The 24,564-nt window shown below is 38.5% G+C and overlaps 2 protein-coding genes across 6 annotated transcripts in view; one reads left to right on the top strand and one right to left on the bottom strand.

Moving 5' to 3' along the window:
* The first annotated feature begins 289 nt into the window (after positions 1-289).
* LOC131241344 (probable WRKY transcription factor 43) lies at positions 290-6,094 on the top strand. The gene is made up of 2 exons (XM_058240159.1): positions 290-788; positions 5,827-6,094. The coding sequence occupies exons 1-2, from the start codon at positions 436-438 to the stop codon at positions 6,002-6,004; spliced, it is 531 nt and encodes a 176-aa protein (XP_058096142.1). The 5' UTR covers positions 290-435; the 3' UTR covers positions 6,005-6,094.
* A 1,920-nt stretch (positions 6,095-8,014) lies between these two features.
* Positions 8,015-24,564, bottom strand: part of LOC131241343 (E4 SUMO-protein ligase PIAL1-like) — a 45,892-nt gene continuing 29,342 nt past the window's right edge. For all 5 annotated transcript variants that reach the window (XM_058240152.1, XM_058240154.1, XM_058240155.1 and 2 more), the window contains 11 exons: positions 22,189-22,240; positions 21,714-21,785; positions 16,430-16,497; positions 16,313-16,361; positions 16,104-16,188; positions 15,900-16,001; positions 14,970-15,024; positions 12,814-12,865; positions 12,619-12,735; positions 11,651-12,547; positions 8,015-9,160 (listed from right to left, as the gene is read on the bottom strand). In XM_058240152.1, the coding sequence (XP_058096135.1) occupies positions 8,405-9,160; positions 11,651-12,547; positions 12,619-12,735; positions 12,814-12,865; positions 14,970-15,024; positions 15,900-16,001; positions 16,104-16,188; positions 16,313-16,361; positions 16,430-16,497; positions 21,714-21,785; positions 22,189-22,240 (2,305 nt within the window). In that variant the 3' untranslated portion in view covers positions 8,015-8,404. The remainder of the gene's footprint in view (positions 9,161-11,650; positions 12,548-12,618; positions 12,736-12,813; positions 12,866-14,969; positions 15,025-15,899; positions 16,002-16,103; positions 16,189-16,312; positions 16,362-16,429; positions 16,498-21,713; positions 21,786-22,188; positions 22,241-24,564) is intronic.

The raw sequence follows: 24,564 nt of genomic DNA, 5'->3' as shown, positions 1-24,564 counted from the left end.
TTGGTTTCATGCCCTAACACGTGCCGGAAAAACGGATGGACAAGGTGGATAAAACATACACTTCTTGGTGGGCCCCACAAGGTCTTCCCCCACGGTAAAGGATGGTGAGCGCCTCATTACACAGTCGGCGTGCGTCCCCACATGATATGGTTTAGTAATTTGTTTTGGAAAATAAAAAGGGATTTTGTAACAAGGAGACATGTTACACACGTTTCCGTTCAGGCGGGTTGTTGAGCAAAAGTAGGTGAAAATTAGGTTGCTGAGCTTGGGTGTTGGAAGAGAGAAAAATTCGTATATTTAAAAGAGGATATAGACCTCTCTCTTAACTGTTCAGTTCAACCTCTTTTCACCTTCCACAACCTTTACCTCTTGAAATAAATTCAACTTCTTCTCCCACTCCTCCGTCCTTGTAATCATTAGCTAGGAATAGAAACCATGCAAGGAGACGCACCGACCCCACTTCCTCCCCACGAACCCACTTGTAGCTTATTCTCTGCGTCAACCTCACAACTCCTCGACAGCCCCTTGCTCACTTCTGATCTAGACTGGGCGGCTCTACTTGGAGGCGGCTTTGCGGAACAAAATCCACTGCCGGTGAGGAGAGGGGAAGAGGACGATGAAGAACAGGAGAGGAATGAAAAGGGGAAGGTGGTGGTGAGCAGGACTAAGAAGAAGGCAACTAGGCCAAGGTTCGCATTTCAAACAAGGAGTCCCAATGACATCCTCGACGATGGCTACCGGTGGAGGAAGTATGGCCAGAAAGCGGTCAAGAACAGCATATATCCCAGGTCTCTCTCTCTCTCTCTCTCTCTCTCTCTCTCTCTCTCTCTCTCTCTAACACACCTACCCCGTCACACTCCCAACGCATCTTGCCTTGTATTACGGTTTCATCCCATTCCCACAGACCAGACCAGACCTTACCATCTCAACCTTCATCTTCTTTTCGTCACACTTCAGTGAAACTCTCATTTTTATCCAACTCCCCAAATTCTCATACAACTATGACCTACCTAATGAGCCAACTGAGCCAATTTTTTTTATCAACAGCAGGCGTTTCTGGATCTCATATTAGCCGTCCAAACGAGACTTCCACTGCGGGAGTATCACCAGAAAATCATACAAATATTGTATTAATCAATGGGAGAGAATGCCCAGATGGTGATCCACGCACTGTTAGCGAAATCGTTGGGCAAATCATTCGAAGAGGTAAAGAGATGGATTTCCTCACAAAACATGGGCTAATATTCAAGGTTTATGGGGGAACGTAATTCCTTCGGCCCACTTAGTGGCCATTCCTTAAGTTAGCCCGGAGAACCCCAGAGAGAACGCCAATTTCCTTCCCTCAAGCGAGGAATCCAAGACGATAATCACTCGGACCCAAAGAAAAACCTTTGATGCTCTGGTAGATTGTGATGAATGACACAAGAAACATAAAAATTGCATACATGGCATATAAAAATTGCATACATGGCATATAAGAAATCAAATTAAATTGTCCATATTATGGTGCCCATTTTAGATGTATCATGAATTATACTCATTTAATCACCTAACTAGCAGATTACTGGACATTTAGTGGACAGTTTGAAAATATCCAATTGTCCTATTTCAACAAATGTCCATGAATCAGAGGTTAGGTTTATTATAACAATCTGGTATTGGGCCCCAACAGTTAAGAGACATTAGGGTCCACAATTAATGTATCTTACTGTATTTGTCGCTTTAGTCTGCGTTAATGTATCTTACGTGCACAATATCTAAGTACCTGAGTATCAAGCTTCGTACAATTGCCTATGCATCATAGAAAACCTTTCATACCCTGGCAAATTGTGATGAATGATATGCAGGCGTCCAAAAAATAGAAACTAAAAATTTGCATACACGGAATACACTTAACTCAAATTAAACCTTCTAAATTATAGTTTTTAATTTAGATGTATTATCAATATCATTATATGTATTGTTGGCTGGGAATATAGAAGCATATATTAATTATATCACCAATCTTATAGCTAACACTTAATTAAAAATATATCGTTGACTAAAAGAAACAATGAGAAAAGATGTGAAAATTGTGGAATTTTTTTTAATAAACTTTTAATATATGCTAAAATACACATATTTATTTATTTAAAAATTAAATGAAAAAAACAATAATTTTTCCTTTTATGGAGGCCTAAAAGTATGTAATATTGTCTCAAAAGAACATGGGGGAAACATGAGAAAAATAGTGGAATTTCTCAATGATATTTTAGCAAATGCTAACAAAGCACATATTTATATATGTAAGAATAAAATAATAGCACAAAAGATGAATATATAATAAGTTTTCCTTTAACGGAGTCTAAAGCATAGAACGGCTGACTTAGAAAAACATTGAAAAAACATGGGGAAAATGGTGGATCCATCCATCCATCCATCCATGCATCCAATCATTCATCCATGTATGCATGCACATATATACATACAAACACGTGCATGACCTATCCATCCAACCATCCATGCACGCGTACATACATACAACTATGCACCTGTTTCAAAATTTTAAAATGATTTTTATTAATAAATAGATTTTTTACATATAAATACATTGATAATATTATCGATAATATTACTGATAAATCAGCAATATAAGTAATATCTGAAATTTATATAGTCCAAAATAGCGTGATATATTAACAATATCGATGCATTAATTGTACTTTGCAATATATCAGCGATATTTAGAATTTATGATGCTATCAATGTTATCAATATCACCGAGCTACCAATACTGATAATATCGGCAATATTATCGAGAATATCATTAATACTCGAAACAATGAATGCATTAGAAAATTTCTATGAGATGTATGGATATTTACAAGACTGCTCGTGAGAACTTTTTGAGAACTCATTTTCGAGGATATGAGTCCAAAATCTGAGCTGTCCACCTAATGTAGCACCCCATGAAACTCTTAGGCCCAACTTTTACCCTGATCCAAAAGTCTAATGGGCCATGGAAAAATGAAAGAGTTTCCTCCCTTTATTTCCTCCCTCTTTCATCATGGCCCACCAAAGTTTTAGATCAGGGTAAAAGTTGGGGTGCGCTAGGGGTTTCATGGGGTGGTGCATCAGGTGGACGATTCAGATTTTGAGCTCATATTATAGAAATAAGTTCTCAAAAAGTTCTCATGAGAACCCGCGAGAACTGGTGTGTTGGTAAGCATTCCACACACACACACACACACACACACACACACACACACACATATATGATCATGATCAGAACTCATCATAGTAGTGTGAGCTCAAAATTTAAATGATCCACATGATGCAGTACTCTATGAACTTATAGGGCCCAACTTTTACCTGATCCAAAACTTTAGTAGGTGATGGCAAAAGAAAATAGTTTCATCTATTGGTTTGCATCTCTCGTTGCTATGGCCCACTAGAGTTTTGGATCAGCGTGAAAATTGGTCCCCTGGGGTTTCACGGGGTGCCACGTCACATGGACCATTCAAATTTTAGGCCCATGACACGTGTGCAAAAGTGCGCATGTAGGCATGTGAGCATGCCTCTACATACATACATACATACATAAATACATAAATTCATATATATATATATATATATATATATATATATATATATATATGAGAGAGAGAGAGGGTCTTTTTTCAACAAACATGTGTCCTTAATCAGAAGTAACGATTATTTAACCAATCTGATTCTAGGTCTTTAACTTGCAGACAGCAGGTTATACTATATAGTCGGTTTAATTTTATTCAATCTAGGCCATGTATTCTATTTATTAGGGCTGAAAGTCAGGCGGGTTGGGTCAGATTGGTGCTCAACCCTAGCCTAACCCAAGGTTCCTATATCTCAACCCTAACCCAACCCAACCCAACCCAACATCGGGTTGGAAATTCTCAACCTGGGCCCAACCCAACCCAACATTGGGTTGGAAATTCTCAACCTAAGCCCTACCCAAGCAGGCTTGGTTGGGTTGGGCAGGTTGGTCGGGCAGATACATGCTAATATTTTCATTATTACATTAGTCTATTATATTTAAATACACTACTTATTTTTTTACTTATAATTTTATTAACTATATATGTAGTTATTTATGGTAAAAAACTTTATTTTTTCTAAACAAACAAGCTAAAATTTAGGACTACTCCTTTAAAGGTCGTGTTATGTAGTACGCAATCTATTTGAGAGAGAGAAATCTGGCATATCTTGTTAGCTTGAATCATTGGAAATGGCGTGGACCAATGAGATCCAAGGGCATTGAAATTTCCTATGCCTTTAACACAAATGATCCACACTCAATTACAATTTATAACTTACATATTGATCGGGTTCGGGTTGGATTGGGCAACCCGAGACCTCAACCCAAGCCCGACCCAACCTTTATCGGGTTGGTGCTTATATAGCCCAAGCTCGACACCAAACCCGGTACAACCTGCCCGAGCCCAACCCAATGTCGGGTCGGTCAGGTTGAACCCGCCCGACTTTCAGCCCTACTATTTATAAGTGCATGCGTATCCAGCATCATACGCAACGCCAGAATATCCAGTAACTCTCAGTCCCATGGGATCGGTTGTCAGCCTGACGAGTAATCTCGATCGGGCCGACAAAACTTAGTGAATGGAGCTCGGGCCCTCTCTCATATACGATGACATCCACTCCGTCCATCAGTTGAGCCAGCACATGGGAATGGAATAAAAAATCAAACGGATCCAAAACTCAACTAGGCCAGAATAAAGGAAAGAGTATGGACGTGGATTCCCATCATTGAAACCGTCATGATGCCCACTGAAGTTTTGGATCAGGCTTCAATTTGTACTTTGCCTTCATCCTAAGGGGATCACCTTATGAATGGGTTTGATGTCGTATATAAACATCATGGTGGGGATCAAGAGGGTTTTGACGGTTGGCCTCCCCATCCCTACTTTTTTTGTTTTTTTTTTTAGCCTACTTGCATTTTGGATCTTCTTAAATTGTTTGATACGTCCTATCATGAGTCGGTTCAACTGATGGACCGAGAGGATTTCAGACAGATGGCACGTTGGGCTTGGAGCAATTTCAGACAGATAGCACGTTGGGCTTGGAGCATTTTATTACATGATTGTGGTAGAAAATCCGAATCCCTCTATTCTTGTCATGGAATGGGCGCAGAAAGTGGTGAGGAATTGATTTGAAATCTTCAGTCAAATCTTCAACCTTGAAGATATATACACATTGTCTAGTATTTAGCCAGCATCATTTCACGATGCGTAAACCCGCGTAAGTGTACATCTTCGTGTTAAGCATTAGGCTACTCTCTCGCTAGGAACGTACTATTCGATTAGAAGTAAAATAAATAAATCACTTTGAGATTTATGCACATATGCATCTCTTTCTCTCTGCATTTAATTGATCTTAAACAAACTTACACCTAGAAGGAGGGTAGGGCACGAACCTAACCCAACTTAACCCTAAAGACTGCTATACAATCTCTCACTGATGCCTATCATCCTAGAAAAATAAAAAATAAAAAAATCAGGCCATATTTACATTTGATGGATCCCAACTCAAGTCTGTCCAAAAAGAGGCAGCCCCGTTATCTCCCTTGAGAGATTCATCTCTCTCACGAAAAACATCCCTCAGCGCTTGAGCTTCTCTTTTAGCTTATCTTAACCTTATATATATATATATATATATATATATATATATATATATATATATATATATATATATATATATATATATATATATATATCTCGGAATAATTGCTACGTACCAAGATTGATCCTTTTCCCCTCCCTTCTTTTCTGTTTGTTTTCTATATAAAATATGAAGAAGTTACTACCGGTGCACACATCACACATGCAACGTGAAGAAACAGGTGCAACGGCTATCCAAGGACACAGGCATCGTAGTCACAACGTACGAGGGAGTTCACAACCATCCATGTGAGAAACTCATGGAGAGCTTAAGCCCTCTATTGAAGCAGATGCAATATCTTTCAAGATTTTAATTTTGTGCTTTCCTGTTGTGTTTGTGACCCACCTAATGTGGAGTTGATGTATAAATAAAATAAAATAAAAAAGAATATCTGTTACTCATATATCATATATAAGCACTTCTATCACCATCACTTCCTTTGCAAGGTAAGCAATTACGCCACTGTAAAGGCCGAACCCCAGATGGTTGAGTTGGCACAAAAACGGTGTGTCTTGAACTAGGACGTTGAATCTCTCGTGCTTGGTTGCTTTTGCTAAAAATCGCTGAAATCAGGATTTAAACTCTTACAGCAGTTCATAACGTTTTTAAAAAGCACGGTGATGGACTCATCTACCCTACAAACGACACAGCTGTTGTACATAGGCCCGTGGCCCCCACTTGTGGGCAATCAGCAGTGGCTGAATCCCATGAGGTTTAGATTCTTTTTTTTTTTTCCTTAAAAAAAAAAAAATCTGTTTTTCTCTCTATCGTTTGAAATTAAATTATTAATTCAACTTTAAACCAAAAGACAACGAGAATATAGAGAGAATAGAGAGATTAATATTATCCATCTAGTTTGTCCCTTAAATGATCTAAGCCATATATCATAATCCAAGGCTATATATATATATATATATATATATATATATATATAATCAAAGGAGTGATTAGACCCATATGCTCCGGTAGTAGTTAGGTGAACCGTTGGACCTGCACCATTCATCCTCGGCTTTGTGGAGGTCCCATATTGTATAGACTGTTGAATCCTGGGGGGCAACTCTTTCACACAGACTTTCAACAGCTGTATGGAAATCCATAACATCCAAATTGGTGACTGGCACTGGAGTATGACACAATAATCATGCTGAGCATCTAATAGTGACCATTTTTTTTATAATTAAAAAAAATAAAAATAAAAAATCTTTAGCTATCCATTTGATGGCTACCACGTTTTCAGATTTATGCTCCATCTAGAATGTACCCACAATTTGGATGGTCCGGACAGTCGTTACATGTGTACAATAGAACAGCGAGAAGGATGGATCTCCACCATTTTGAAAATGTCCTGAAATCAGTTGTGCTGGCTAACTAAAAACCCTTTTGTTTTTTCCCATGAGATTCACTCAAAATCTAAATTAGTAAATTACATTAATTGACCAGAAATTTGAAGCTGTAGCGTCCATTAACTTATGTATTGGGAAGATTACAGTCAGACACCTATAATTATTAGTGTAATTACAATTATCCACCTATTATTTGTCTAGTTACAACTATACCACAAAATTCTAAAGGAAAATTGCGATAAAAAAAACCCACAATTAGAATATAATCTCAGTCATTACCTATTCTTCATCTTATTACAATTATATAATAAAAAATCTATAAGACTTTCTTTTATGCACTAATCAAATGGAATGCATTTAAATGACCAAAACACAATTATCCAAGGAGACCAAAATTCATGACCAAGGGCATGACTATTAGCTAACGTGGATGGATGATTTCATCTAGAGAAGATCCACCTCGTCCATCAAGCTTGATCCAGAACATCACACTGACCCAAAACTTAAGTGGGCCTTACCATAGGAAATGGTGTAGTAAAAGAGGTCCGATATTTGGGTCTTGCTGTCTGATACAGGAGGGATCCAGTGACACATTTATCAGGCATTAATATAGAGATCGAGTGGATGGATGACTTCCAGGAGGAGATACCCGTCCATCAAGTTTGATCCGGAACATCACATTAATAAAAAAATCAAGTGGGCCTCACCATAGGAAACAGTGTAGTAAAAGAGGACTGACATTTGGGTCATACCGTCTGGGGTAGGAGTTAATAGGCATTAATGTTTTGATGGAGTTGCCTCGTATGCGGAGTCATGTGCATTTACATTGCATGCATACCAATCCAGACCCATTCATATCAGAGCATAACCCAAAATCCAAACTGACTGGATGCCCTTAACTACTCCAGATCACATGAGACGAAAATGGCTCAAGGACGTTTCTTGGAATTCAGCAAAAGCAAGCAAAGGAAACACAAGAATGAAAATTACTTTCGTGGCAATATTTTGATATTTGTTAAAAGCCCCTGTAGTTGCCTTCTCTGGTGGCACTTCATTTACAGATACCACTAACCAATCCCAATAATCATTTAAAACAAACGCCTAACCAAAAACACAGGAAACCATCTGCACCTCAACGTCGCTAATTCAGAACCCAATCCGTACAACAACAACAAAAAATAGCCATTTTATCTTCTCCAGTTCATAATCTCACATACCATCCAACAGCCCTGGAAAACTCTTTACAAAAATTAATGACCTTGGGATACAAAAATGGTCATAGTATTTACATGTATGATTGTGAAGGACGATACTTTTATCTTGTCAATAGGTTCTGATGCGGTCCTACCCCCGATAGCATGTGAATTTAATTAAAGCATCGATGATTGCTCAGGTAGGATGCTCGAGCTCCCAGACCTGTCTGCAGGACCAACTGTTGAGTATGCCTGGGACTGTCCATTGGCATGGATGCTGTTGGAAATATGCACCTGCAGTTGCTCTGAACTGATGGCGGCCATTGTGGTGATGGGTGCCCTGGCTTGTACAGGGTTGGTTGGCTGAACCATGAATTGGCTGAGAGCTGCAGAATAAGCCCTTCCAGCAAGGCTCCCCCTCATCCGTCCTGTAGGCCGCCAGTTCTGCTCTGATGGCATTTCCGGGAAACTCTCAGCAATAGGAATTGATTGTGTCCCACTACCCAAATTCCGTCTATGCTCCCCAAAGGATAGTCTGAAACCATCGGGAGCTGTGTAAGAAGAAGCTGATCTAGCAGTCTGCAGTTGAGATGTCACTCCAGTAGGCCTTGCCATCTGCGAGGGGTGGTGAGGAATCATAAGTCGAGTGTGGTGGTCCGTTGTGCCTGCCGCTGCCAGACCAACGACACCTTGAGCTGACGGCTGAACATGCATTGAAGGGAAACGAGAAAATTGTTGAACCACATTTGCAGGTTGGCTGATGGTTTGAGGAACTCTTAGGTGTGCAGATCGCTGATGGTGGGTATTCTGGTGGCCAGGAGAAACTCCAATGGAAGCTCCATAGGAACCCGTTCTTTGCTGCTCTGAGGATGTTCTTGCACCAACTTGGAATGATTGATTTGGAACATAATGAACATCCTCAACATCCTGGTTCTGCAAAAACAACAGTAGCATCCAAGCATGAATACCTTGTACGAGTTAAGGGCAAGGAAATCACATCTACCATCAGCAGGGTATGTCATCCATACAGAACTCGTGGAAGGTGAAAAGCTTGCCAAGTTTATCATTGATAAAATCACAAGATCTTTATATACAGCACAAATGGTAGGGTCCAACCATACCAGTCAATGCTTTAACTTGGTAAATTTATACTAGAATTCCATAAAACAAAACCAAATGCACTGAACTTAGGCCAAAGTAGAGTAACTCTAATGTCCGCTGCTAAATCAATAGTGTGTAGAAATGGTATCCACTGCTAAATCAAGATGTGGCCTATGCCCACCATATCTAAACAATTGCCTATTTTGATTTGAAGCAAAACTAGTGCGAATCTGCAATGCAGATTGAACTCCTCTCCATTACTCAGGTGGATACTTATTGAAAAGGAAAGAAGTGCAAACAAGCTTTAAGCCAAATTGCTTGTTCTTGAAACATAGACGACCAGACTTGGCAGCTTGACCAGATTTGATAACAATGTATAGAGATGTGCAAGACTAATTAATTTCAACAGCATTTAAGAATGTAAACATGGCTTCAAAATGGGTTCCAGCATATCGCATTGATCACCAACAATATGGGGTCATATCGCCCTGTATCATGCTGTTTCATGTCAATAGATGCAGCCATTGTTCATGGATGATACCAGTCGCATTGACGGTGTCCTGTATATTGATGGTATCAGCCAATATATCAGCTGGTACTATCAGTATGCACCCTACCGACACAATATACAGGTGTGTGTGTGTGTGTGCGCGCGCGTGCGCGCACGTGCGTGCTTGCATGCGTCGCATGTATCTTGCAATATATCGTGATATTATCGACATCACAACATTTCACACAAGGACCAAGGTATTCCATAACAGTAATGGTGACCATAATGGTCAGAGCCATTATAATTACAATAGAAGCCATAACAGCCATTATTTCTTTTGAAAAAAAACATGTTTCAGCCCCGTCATGGGCCATTTTTTCCGTAACAGCCACTACAGCCCCATAATGCATAACAGTTGCCGCAATTACTGTTACATAAAAACCATTAGGTAACTGTTTTGGAATACCTTGACATAACGTCAATGGCTTCGCATGTATCGATGACAATCACAGGTACCAAAATCTTGCCAAAATCAAGATAAATCAGAAAAAAAAAATTGTTAAAAAAAAAAAAAGAATCTTAGTTCTTCTTCTTTCACACTCTTTATGGGGGTGGGGAGCAAGTGTCAATGTGTTTTGACAACTCCACAAGTTATTTCGCATCAAAACGCAATTTTAGCGGAAAACAGGCCTGAGGAAAAAAAAAAGAAGGTTGCAAATCGATATCTATACATGATTTTCACACATTGGCATGGATTGAGGCAAGGTTTTTCGAATTGAAGTGCAAAACGAGGAAATTAGGGAAATCTGAAATTCTTCCATTTTCACCATTTTAAAATGCAAATAGTGTGGAAATTTATGTTGAAGTGTGTAGGCTGACCTACATATTGGCCACACCCTTCTATTTTTCAAAAACAATATACATAAACAATGTACTGTTTTTCGGTTTTTGGATGCATCGTCTGTGTTTTATTACTAGTATAGTAGTATTGTATGAGATTTGAATGATATGAACTCATTTTGGATATAATTACATTACTTTCAAATGACAATGCATAGTCTGGGACTCTATACAATGGAAACCTATTATGCATAGTTGTTTTTGTAATGTTTAAGTGTGAATTCATTACATCTCCTGAAGTTTCATAAATTCCATTATTTTACCCATGTTTCCCTCAGACTATCACAAATTTACCAATCTAGTGATATTTCCCATGCAATACCAATATGTTTCCGCATCCCAAAAGTGCGATAAATGGTGCGCTCATACGTAAAGCATTTACCAGTTTTGGACGATACTTTAAACCTTGAATGTAACACTTCAACTATGCAAACACCGTGAAGTCTTTCTTCTTATTTTGAGAGAATGGATACCCAACACTTAAAAATTTACTCAACTTTTCTATCGGGGTAACATTTAATATTGTTGGTCCAACACCTTCGTTGATTGGTCCCACAATAATATACAGAACCAGTTAATGCCATATTCAATATCGAGAATAATTTTGAACATGATAACACTTAATTTTGATATGATTTTACTATTCACATATTCTTGTGAGGTGCTATGAGCTACATACTAAACTGGTATGGATGCTAATTCCTATTTATAACACTGGCTGAAAATAATATGTTGGTGAATCATGAATAAAATTTCAGAAATATGTTGATGGTGGATTGCAAGAGCAACTTTATCTTTAAAACTAGTTTACTGGGAGAAATTATATGACATGGATTTGCATTCAGGAAAAACCATAAAGTAATTTAGCATGTAAAGAAGATGAAGCAATGTCAGAAGCCAAAGACACGCAGATTTTCCATGCCACCACTTACCACATTGAAACCATCTTGATTGGCTGCCACGGACGGGGATGATTGAGGAACATTAGGAGGGTTGCCATTGGCAATCATAGGATTTGCACTCAGTACATTTGCACGTGCCCTCAAATGATGTAAATTGGGTACTTGTGTCTGGGCTGGAAGGGCCTGAATTGCAACAGGAACTCTACTGACATGTCTTGATATCGATGGCCTCTCAGTTTCACCGATGACAATTGAATTTCCAAATCGTGGCTGTTGTAACTGCAAGTTTTCAGTGGCTACAATTTGCCCAACTTGTGGCACATTCTGGGAAACGGTTGCTGATTGAGTAAGGCTGCAGCCATCCATGGGCACGCGATTAAGTGCAGGGGAAACAGCATCTGTTAGAACAGGTGCCAGCATAGATTCCATGGATAAGTACTCATCCATCCCGGTAGTGGAGACTACTGATCCATTAGATGCAGAAACTGATGATAAAATCCTCGACCAGAAATCATGTACTGTTTGAAAAGAAGCTTCTTGAACCGTCTCTAAGGTACTGTTGACAACTGCTGACTCAGAAAGATTTTCGGTAACAGGCAAACCTTCAAGAGCATCTTGAAAAGGTTTTCTATCTTCAGTGTCACAGGAATTTGTGAAACTCTCGTTTCCATAGCCCATCAAAGCTTCTGTTGCCGTAGAACTTCTCACGACATTGATGCCATCTGTTTCTTCCATGGTCAGATCCACAACATTAGCTACAATATTTTGAAACCTCTTAGGTTCACAGTGCTCTAATCCATCTTGCTGGCCCGTAAGTGACCTGTCAGGCAGTTGATCAGGGTGGCCATCATATTCAGCAACAACCTCCCAAGACCCATCTGCTGAGATAAGCACATCGGCGACATCTGCTCCTACCTCTCTCAATACCTGACCAAGAAAGTATGGCTTATTCACAAAGGAGGGTGTTATGTGATCAAAGCTCAACTAAAAGTACTTGCCTTAACCATATTTCGATCAATACGCAAGTCGGTGCAGCTAACAGGCTGGTTACAGTGAGGGCAGCGCCACGATGGCTTTCTTGAGTTAATCTCCATGTAGTTATCATAATCAAAACACTGCATAAATAAAGAAGTTGAGAAGAAGAATGCAATTTATAATCCTGAAATTACATTGATATAGCATGAAACACTCACCTGATGGTGTCTACAGAGGTGTCCTTTAACAGGAGTATTGATACGTTTATAGCTGATAATAATGGACAAGATACATACAGTAGTTAGCTCATAAGTGCAGATACAAACCAAATGTCTTAAGGTAGGGTATGAATGCAACAGATGGTAAATCCTAGGCAAGAAAAAAGAGCTCAAAGAACAAAGGAATTGTATTCACACCCTGATAACTTACCAGCCCCAATAAAAGCTCAATTATTAGTTTATTATTAATGAGGGTTAGTGGTCACAGAAAATCTGCTCCAGGTAAAACTATATAGGGAACATTGTGAAACTCAATGAGAATTCACCATGGAATCATGTTCATCCTTGCCACTAGAACTGTTATCAACTGTCAAATGTTATATGCATGACACAACCATGGCCGTGATGCTAGAGAAATTTCTCAACTTCCATGGTTTCACATCAAACACTAAAGAAACAAATCTATTGATCAATAACGGGAACAAAACATTAAAAAATAAAAAACACATACCGTGTTCCCTTGCAACATAACTATTCCTTAACTCATAATTCTAAATATAGGAAATTGACTAAAGCTGCATTTGGCTCAGACCATGAGAATTATTCGCATTTTTTTTTTGGGGGGGGGATTTCTAGTAGATTTTCCAAAAATAATGAAACAACATTCATGTGGATACTGAAGAGCTTTTTCTTCCCAATATAAACCAAACAGGCACCATATTCGCAATTTTAGGAATTCTAGATAGTGTAGAGGATCCAACATCACAAAATTATTTTCATCCCTTCCTGAAATGACCATAAGCCAAACACAACATAAAACTGAAAAAAGGAAACTAGCTGTGAACAAAAATAGAAACCAACTGTATTCACAAGCTCCGATTAAAACCATTGCCCATAGAAACATAGGGAGGAACCATATGATCCCCAGCCTAAGGGTACGTGTGGTATCTGTCAGATGTGGGCCACCGTGGGGCCACTTCATGTGACCCCTAGTGGGTGGGCCCCATATGATTTGCTTGGCAAGGCTCTCAAAGCATACATCTTTACTTTGTGGGAAAATTCATATGGCCCCTCAAGGAAGCAATTGCCTCTTTTTGAAAGTCTCCCAAACCAAATGTAACTCAAAATGTAAACATCTCAACTGTGTATAATGCAAAAGGGAACACCACTACTACACAAGGGACTCATTTAAGTTCCTGTAATGACACCTCCATTGTATGTACGTGTGGAGCATATATGCCAATCTTAGAGGCCAGACCAAAAAGTAGCTGCGATTAGATGATCTTGAGTGCACATTATGATGTGAATTCTCTCACTCAATATGGACCATTGCTCATTTTTGCAGAACTTAAACCTTCCATTTTCAGGCAACTGGTTGCACAGACAGTGGTCTGCTCACCATGATTTTTGGGGTATGGCCCATATGAGCCTCCCTACCAATTCAACAGTCCCTATCACCATACATGTTTCCACATAAAGGTCTAGATGATTGGGAGGCAGCACATGAAACCCCAGGAATATACTCGTATACAAATTTCAACTAGATCTACAATAAATTAAGGAGTCTATGATTGATCCTGGCTTATGCTTTTTCCTACTAAGTGTCTAAGCTATCAAACAACTCCATACTCCGACTTCTTGCGACTCATAGCAGCACAGTTATGCAAATTTCATATATCCTACAGTTGATGTAAGGAGCCTATGACTGGTCAACTTCTGCCTTTCCAAGCTTGTGAGCTACCGAACTAACTCCAGAAGGTCAGCAGAATATTCATAACCAGGATTGAAATAAACATAATTCATCAAATAAAAAGTAAACTATCCTAGTAAATCAATTATATGGTAGCCTCAGCATGATACTTCGTCATTGCATTTTTTTAATGATCTTTGCCATTGCACATCAAATACAAGCCTAGCAGAGTCAACTCATCCTGAAAAACAAAAGGCATTTTTGTACCCATCAAATGTGCATCTATTTAGGAGACCATGCATTAAAGGAAGCTGGAGTGGGTTAAGCAGAAAACAAATTTGTAAATCCACATAAATAGCACAGTAGATGATGATGATGATGCAGCCGCACAGTAGAGACCAAGTCCATATGAAATCATTTAGAAAGACTACAATGCCAGAGATTTATCCTGGATGCTATGGCATACCTTATAGGACAATTAACCGATATTCTTGATGGCCCCTCAATTATCTCAGCATCTACTATCCAGAGTCAAATGAATATAATGTGTTAGCAGTGTATATTTTACATCCAGAACAAGACTCTGTAACAATTGTGTACAGATAAGGGAAATAATTGAAATCACATTGGGACATCAAACTAAGAATCCCTATTCATTGGACTATGCAACAGTAACAGAAAGTGAAGAGATGAAGGTTTCTCGATCATGATCACTATCTCAGTGTTGTCCAAGCTATTTGAGGTTGACTTTACTAAGCTTGCTTTGCAATCATTTGTATCTAAGGCCTGTCCTCAGTAAGTCAACAAGCCGTGATATCATTCTCACACTGAGTATATCTAAATATGGTAACTAAATGCATTCCTTCTCTTGCAAGCTCCATGGAATTTCAGTTTTAAAATTGCATTTTCTCATGAAGTGTAAGTACACTTCAACACTCTTTTGACTATCCAGAAGGACACTATCAATAAGACAGGCTTTGTTTCTAGAGGCAGGAAGAAGAAAGAATTAGTTTCTAGAAAGTCTGGATTTCAAGCCTAGAAATATCCTCCCAAACAGTACACATAAATATCCATATTATGTGTATATTGGAGTCTGAGAAGTTAATGGAAAGCCCTTTTTTTTAAAGGTAAATGGCAATGCCCCTTGCAGCCAAAGTATGATAAGCCATATGCAATATTCTTAACACATCCTTAGTGGACATATTACTGTATGACATCTACCTGATTATATCAGGAACCACATTCAGGCAAAAGCAATGAGAGAAGATAGCATAATTTAGCATGAAAATCCACAACATGTGGTAGTGCAAGTTTCTCATGAAAATTTTGAATCAACCTGTTGGATTTCATGGGTGAACATGTCATCAAAACAATGAACCTGGATTCTCTTAGTTACCTGATGCAAGATCCGCCGCAGCAGGTTGGATATAATCTTGAAGTACCATAGGATCAGGGGATGGTACTGAGCTCATATATACTATTGCTATAATATAGTTACCTGTTAGTGAATAAGCTGCAAATTACAAACTGATTTGGCATGGAGCATATGCACTGTAGGAAGCTGAGCTATAATTGATACACAGTTTATGTTCAGAAATACCATTAAAATACCCAATAGCCTGTATAAGATTCGTTCCATATCTAAGCATTGTAGTTACATCTGTTGGAAATTGTGGTCCACTGTCCTGATCAGTAATGCACATATGTAGAAACAAATCAAACAGTAACTATCACCTCAAATACATCCTATGCCAAACAAGCTCAAGAAGAAACATATTTCATCCAAACTTCAAAAGGAAGCACACAAACCATTGAAACATTAGTCCTTCTCTCTACACCTTTTCCATTTAACAAGAAACTGAAAAACCAACAAGATAATCAGAATACATTTACTCAATGGAACTGGAGGGCAGGAAAAGATCATACTTCACTTGTGGTGGACTTGTAATGCAAGAGGATGTCTCCATATTGTCTGTTTGAACCACAAACAAACGCTGCAGGGAGGGGAAAACATTAGACCTCTTAACAGCTTCCAGATTCAATGTTGTTCTTAGTATAACCAGTTTTAAAGAGTGAGCCAACAAAATTTAGAAGAATAAAAAAAATGATGATGATGAATCTATATCTTCCTGTTACCACTGACAATGCCATATTACACAATGACATGGGAAGTTGCTTAAATGTGTGAAAAACACTTAATGGGCGCTCGACCAAAAAAAAAAAAAAGCACCACCTCAAAGACCTCAGATTGAAAGGAAATTTGACTGTAATATATGACATCTGTCAAGTGTCCATTACAAAATTAAAGAGGCGCATGAATTTTTACTTTTCCTTAAGTGGTGCATGATAATCCGAACTAGTGAAACAAGTAACACATTGTTTGAGTAAAGAAAATCCTGGACATGCATGCATACAGCATGTGAAAGAGAAGTTTCATATTAAGCGGAATATATCTAGTGCAAGCCATTGAAAGGACATGAGACTATCTGATGCAGGACACATGATTTAATGTTAGCATGCGACGTGGAGATTATGGAGTCCATAAAGTAATGCAATTAACAAAATATGCTAACCCACTAAGTAATTAAGAGTAAAACATTGGAAATAAAATCTAATTTAACCTAAATCATATGCCCGCATACTAAGAAATCACATAAATCAATTAAAACTAGGCCCGATGGAAGGATAGAACTTCCAATTTAGCATAGGCACGTTCCACACAAGGCACAGATTTGTAGGTTTTATGATTAGGGTTAGGAAGGGGAAAATCTGAAATTTGAAAAATTAGGGTTCATGGGAATTAGGGATTTTGGAATTAGGGTTTTTAGAAATTGAAAAAAATAGGAAACTAGGGATCTAGGGTTTAGGTTAGGGTTATGGATGGGGAATCAAGGGGTTTTGATGGGGGAAGCATAGAGAAATCAAAGGATTGAGCGATTGTCCATATGGTCAGTCTAGAGGCTTGCACGTGTGGGTCGTTGGCTAGGGTTTTTTGGGTATTCAATGATAGATTTCGGTTGGGGTTAAAGTTGAAGAAAAAGATGATTTGATGGTCTAAGATAGGAATGGAAGAAGAGAGATGAAGTTTTTTTTGGGAAATACATCTTTTGGATAGAAAGGAAGAACGAAGGAAGATGATAGATGGAAGCCTCGCACCTCTGTTGAATGAGGAATGGAATCACACCACATCCAAGCTCCAAATCACATGGAGTATTCTTAAAATCACATGAAGAAGATAAAAACACAGAACTTTTTTTAAAAAAAATAATGGCATTAGGGCTTCACACACCAATCATTCTCTTTTATAATCTCAAAAAAGACCTTTTACAAAAAGGCGCTCTCAGATAAGATTCTCAACATAAAGATACTTAATAAATTAAAAGTTGTTCCTAACTCCCTAATCTCAACACAAATATAAGGTATACCAAAATAACAAAGCATGTAAACAATCTAAGCAACTAAACTATTTTGTGGCCCATGGGGGTCCACAACCAAGATGTCCGATGATGATCCAACGGTCCGATCATCGTGTCGGCCCAATCCAACAGTCCGATGTGTCCATCAAGCTCCTATGTGCAGCCCACGTGCATCTTCCCAATGTGAGGTCTTCAAAAATACATGAACATGCACATGGGATTTTCAACGTGGCTAGGAATGGGAATTGGGCCCAGTGGGCCCCATGTAATGGTCGTCTAGCCATAAGGAGACTGACTCAACCCTCCTCTAGTATGGTGCTCGGATGTCCTCATCACTATCTGTTAGAAGATAGGTGTGGAACTACTCCCGACCAGACAAGTTCAAGTCCCTGCAAAAAGAAGCAGGCCAAGAGCACAACAACCAAGGTCTCAACTAAGGGCCATTTTGTTGCAAGCAAAGTTCAGCCCTGGACAAGCTATCCAGTCATGCTGACCTAGAATGAGCTGTCAAGCACATTGGAACATTTGGCACATGTGCAAATTGACAACTTGGCACTTGAAAACGTGTGGTGGTCCATGAGGCACATGGTAGTGTGCTTAAAGATGTACAGTGGCATGTGCAAAGCACTTGACGACATACAGTAGCGTTGCACATTTGCCCCATGAAGGGAACTTAAGGTTATTTGGCATATTTACAAAGCTTCAAGATGAACGGTGGTACTTGTGGCACAATAGCATATACAGCATGTGTACTACTACAACCAAATGGTCCGATGTATACCATAACTAGTGTTCAAAGTACCAGTATCGCTACAAGTTTCGTTGGCTAGGGATACGGAAACATTATTATTACCGCTGATGATATCGCCAATAACCAGAAATGCGGTGAAACATTGGGGAAACATGGAGAAAACTATGAAGTTTTTCAATGAAACTTCAGGCGATGCTAAAATACACATATTTGCATATTTAGGATTCAAAAAATTGCAAAAAGAAATCATACAAAATAAATTTCCATTTAATGGGGGTCTAAAAGCATGTACTGTTGTAAGATATCACTCCAATAGTAACCAAATGCAACCAGCCAACCATCCATCCATCCATCCAAACAACCATCCAACCATCCCATCCATCCATCCATCCCATCCAACCATCCTGAGTGCTAGTTGACACACAACTTCCTATAGACAACCATAGCCATCACTTCCTCTCCTTTCAGGAGAGCGAGCTATCACTTCTGTCTCAACCAATCTATACTTAGTCCAACCCGGTTCTCACTCTGTTACTTCTGTCTCAACCAATCTATTCTTAGTCCAACCCAGTTCTCACTCCATCCATCCATCACATCCAACCATTTATCCCATCCCATCCATTCATCCAAATAAATACATCCATCCATCCCATCTATCCTATCTATCCATCCAACCATCCAACTACCCCATCCATCCCATCCATCCAACCAACCATCCCATCCATCAATCCAATCATCCAAACACCCATCCAACCATCCCATCCAATCAACTAAACATCCATCAATCCAACCATTTAACCATCCAACCATCAATCCATCCCATCCAATCATCTAAACATCCATCAATCCATCCCATATATCCATCCAACGATCTCATCCATCAATCCATCCCATCCAGTCATCTAAATATCCACCCGATCTATCCATCCCATCTATCCATCCATCCATCCCATCTAATCATCAAAACATTCATCCCATCTATCTACCCAACCATCCATCCCATTTATCCATCCATCCATCCCATCTACCCACCTAAACATCCATCCAACGATCAAACCATCCCATCCAATCATCCATCCATACATCCCATTCATCCACCCAACCATCCATCCAACCAGCCTTCCATCCATCCAAAAATCCATCCCATCCCATCCATCCATCCAACCATCCCATCCCATCTATAGTGCATCCTTTTCTTAAGTTTTCTTTAAACTATAAGTTTTTTTTTTTTTTTTTGTAAAACCGTGGTGACCCATTCTATTTAAATCAGTGTTTCAAATAGCACTCGTAGTGTAGCGTAGCATAGCCATAGCGCTACATAGCGTAGCTAAATAGCGTAAGTCCCTTGTAGTGTACGCTACAAGGGTCGTAGCGTACGCTACAACTACAATGTGTAGCATTTGTAGCTTAAGCCACAGTTTTTTTTTTTATATAGTTTTGTTTGTTTGGTGTAAAATCATCTTAACCAAAAGCTTAAAATGTGAAGTTAAAATCAAACCTTTCTCTGTTTACTTTCACTTAAAATTGTGGTGATCCTTTGCTAAAGTTGGTGTGAAACTCACACAATAAAAAACATTTAAAATAAACCTCAAAGAAAAAGTATTTTGAAAGAGGGTTTTTGAGAGTCCCTCTTTGTATTGATGACATCTATATTGTACTTAATACTCTTTAACTTGTGGGATTTTTATTTCTTTTTCATACCTATGAATTGTGACTCGTGGTTTTAATTAGACATTAATTAAAGTCGTTCGCTTAGAAAGTTGTTGATGTGATAATCATTTGATTTGGTTTATATATATATATATATATATATATATATATATATATATATATATATATATATATGCTTTTGATATTAATAATTTATTTGAGCATGCTTATACTTGAAAAAATGAATTATCTTCTAGGCATTTTTATATTTTTTGTTTTTTTTTTCTTGCGATTTATCATATATTCCTATTTATAAATTAAAAAAATAGAAGTATCGCGTAGCTTACAATATACACTACACTATTTATGCTACATGCTACAGAGGGTTGAACGCTACGCAACAAGCTACAGCTATTTAAAACACTGATTTAAATAGTGTCAAATTCACATTATAAAAATAACAAAAACGTTTAACTGTTAGATTTTTCCATGTAAATGGTGGGGAACCATTCTTATGAATGGTGTAGAATTCACAATTTAGAAAAGCTTAGAAGTTATGTTAAAAGCAATCGAAAGAGGGGTTTGGGTTTGGAAAGAGGGTTTTCGGAATTTGGAATCCTAACTTGCGATGCAAGCCCCCTCCCCCAAATACCTCTTTGTTCTTCTTTTTTTCTTCGAATTTCCACCTATTTACACACGTGGACTGTGCATTTCAGCGATATTGGATGATATTCCTATGGTATTTGTACTTTATAGAAAATATCAAGTGGGGATAGAGAAAATGGTCCAAATGAGGTAGGTTGGAGACATCTTGACGATAACTCAATTTTATCGATTTTGGCGGTATTTTCAACGAGAAATTGTCGATTCCACTGAGAGATACGAATCAGCGACACCGAAATTATTGGCAATATTACAATTTTTCACTGATAATGGGAACACTGACCATAACAAGGGTAATCAATCAAAGGTTTTTTAAATGGGCAACAAGTTTTCTCCAGTAGCCAAAACATGGGGACAAGTTTTCATAGCAAGTTGTCCAACCCTATACAAGTAGTGCAGCTCTAGACAATGCCTGAAACCACATGGTCACTAAATAAGGACAGGAGACTAGAAATGGATAAAACAACAATGGCAAAGCATGTGGAGCACAAGGTGGTGACAAACAGTGGCCATGAGTTAGGCAATGCTATGTGAACAGCATGTGAATATACAGCATCCTCAATATTGCAGGGTCACAGATAGCAATCAAATAAACAGGTATTGTTCTCAACTTATTTTATTACAAATCTCTAAAAATATTAATTATCATAGATGGATGTCAAACCAAGGAATTCCACCGATCCATCACAAAAGATAGCTTTGGAGAACCATTTTGGCCATAGATGCTTACTATTCTCTCTTGTCTGGTTGGCGGCATGCTCTTAGATATATGAAAATCAGCCACCAAAATATCATACCCAGGCTACAAAACAAGGCAATGTTAGTTAATACTTTCTATTCTTTAAAATCAAACAACACCCTAGGAATACTACAAGAACATCTATATTTTTTTTTACAGAGAACAAGAACATCTATATTCAAAAGAGGAAGAAAGAAAGAATTAAAGAAGAAACGAAGAAACAAAGAAAAAGAAAAGAACAACTGCACCAAATATGGTAAATGTAATGCACCCTTGAGAAACAGGGCAAAAAAAAAAAGGGCAAAGCAGAACGAGCAATGGTCATGCTGCCGGCTCCCGATCTTGAAGAATGGGACAAAAGGATACAGAAAGAGCTATTTCCCAAGAAAACCTTTCAAGGTTCACCTTCAAACCAAAGCATAAAAGATTAGAAGCTGCAGCATTAAACAACCAACTATCAAAATACCTGGGCTTTCAGGGACACAATTATATGGTCCATCTTCATTTGCGGATAGAACCTGCATAGACAGGCCTTGTAAATTTCATCAAGTTATTAGACCAAATGCTTCATGCTAGGAAGTTCTGAGACTCATCAAGACATTCAAGCAAAATATGATTTCAAAAGAATAAGAGGATACAGTTGAATCAGTATGTCACCACCAAAGATGGGTTAACAATTATTGACATAATTGACCTCATGTTCATAACTATGAGTTAGTTGAACCTATATGCTAAGGCAGGCAATGCAGCGAAGATTTCAATATTCCAGGGCCTGCTATCTTCATTTTTATTTTTTTTGGTTGGTTGATTTAAATGTAAGAGCAATACAACAAGTGCATGATGAACCATCCCCATTGTTTTAAGGAGTTTCGAGCATTTATCAAAAACCAATGCATACTAAGGTTTAGGGAGTTGTTATCCATACCCAATCCATCTCGGTGGAATATCAAGATATTTACCTTTCAAATGAACAAAGTGTTATTATTACCCAAAGCAGCCAAACAAAACCACAGTTAATTCCAAGACGTTTCATAAAATCATGGAAGCACGAATTTGCTAACTGCTACTTAGATTCAGTGCCTGAAGGAACAATGATAGCTTGTTTTTTGCTCTCCACAATGGTAGATTGGGAACTGCATATACGGTAGCCCTAGTGAACCTCTGATAATTGGAACAACAAGCACAATCCTCACTCTGCATAAGAAAATGCTGGAAATGCTAATCATGACAGCAGCAAGCTAAAGACCATGTGATCTGATCCCGTTCATGTATTAAGTATTTTTTTTAGAGGTAACAGCAACTTTTATTGAAAACCCTGCCAAAAGGTGAGGAAAGAATACAAAAGAACACAAGGAAAGAACACGAGAGCAGCCTAAGCAGGAGTTACATAGGCAGCCCATCCCAAAACAAGGCCTTTGATTCTATAAATGGCCTCTCCAACCGACAAGGATTCATTTCGAAAGCAGCAGGCATTACTTGCTCCTAAGAGAAGCCGGATGGCCATAATATAGTGTTTCCATCTCACTCTTCCAAAATTCCCATTTCCTCCCCCATGCCAAGCCCAAAGGAGCTCCTCCACAAATTTCAGCATAACCCACAGTGTCAAGAAGAGCCAAAAAGTACTCCCAGACAATGTTGTCAAATCGCATATGCCCGTGCGCAAATGCGATCACACAATTGCATATGTAGTCACATATTTTATTTTATTTTTGAAAATTTTAAAAAAAAAAAATCAGAAAATAAGGTAGAAAATAAGAAAAAAATGTAAAAAAAAATATATATATATATATATATATATATATATATATATTTTAAGTAGGGGGAACTTTCCTACGTTAAATTACATTTGAGTGAAATAAAATCAATTAAACAATGAATTAAAACATCATGTCATCAACATTCAACAATATAGTTAACAATTAACACTTAGGACCACTTGGAATTAAGAAATGTAAGAGGATAAGAGAGTAAGAGAGTTTGGGGTGAGAATATTGCAAATTGAGGAGCTTTGGAAGCCTTTTTATAAGCAAAAGGTGTTTTTTTTCAAAAAAAAAAAAAAAAGTGCCAACGGTCAGATTTCTAACCGTTGGCCAATATGCAATCACATATGCTGTATGCGATCGCATACATCTCATTTGCGATCGCATATTGTTGCACATGTGGCATATGCAATCACATGTGCAACAATCCCATATGCCACTGCCACATGCGATTTCTCCAGCAATGTGCGCATATGTGATCGCATATTCGCATATGAGGTTGCACATAACAACACCAGTCCCAGATCTTCGCAACAAACAAGCAAATGAATAAAGAGGTGATCGATCGATTCCCATTTGCATGCACATCAAACAAGTGTTCAACAAATTAAGGGATCTTCGTTGAAGGTTGTCACTGGTGAGGACCCTCCTAGCCACCAAACAAACAAACACTGCAACACAGGGAGGGGCACCACAAAACCAATGGTGGAAGGGATGCGACGGGCCGCGAGAAAGATTGGGCTCGATAACGAATTGAATAGCAATTTCACCGAAAACTTAATCAATGAGTCGTCCAAACCATCGAAGCCGAATCCTGACTAGAAGGCGTAAGATTTTTTAAACACTCTAACAAACCCATGAAATCATCAATTTCAGCATCCGTCAAACTCCTATGACAAGGACTCCAAACAATGGATCCACCACTCACAGAAAGGCCCTCTGCAACCAAAACGAACCGATCGGATGCAATATGAGCAAGTCTAGGGAAAAGGTCTTAAAGAGCTCTATCCCCACACCAAATCTGATCTGACAACCATTACCCAAGGAGAAGGCAACACCCTTATGCATAAAAAGCTCAGTTG

The sequence above is a fragment of the Magnolia sinica genome, chromosome 3 (genome assembly GCF_029962835.1).
Source record: "Magnolia sinica isolate HGM2019 chromosome 3, MsV1, whole genome shotgun sequence".
NCBI lineage: Eukaryota > Viridiplantae > Streptophyta > Magnoliopsida > Magnoliales > Magnoliaceae > Magnolia > Magnolia sinica.
Note: the sequence above shows the minus strand (reverse complement) of the source record. Positions and strands in the feature narration are given on the sequence as shown.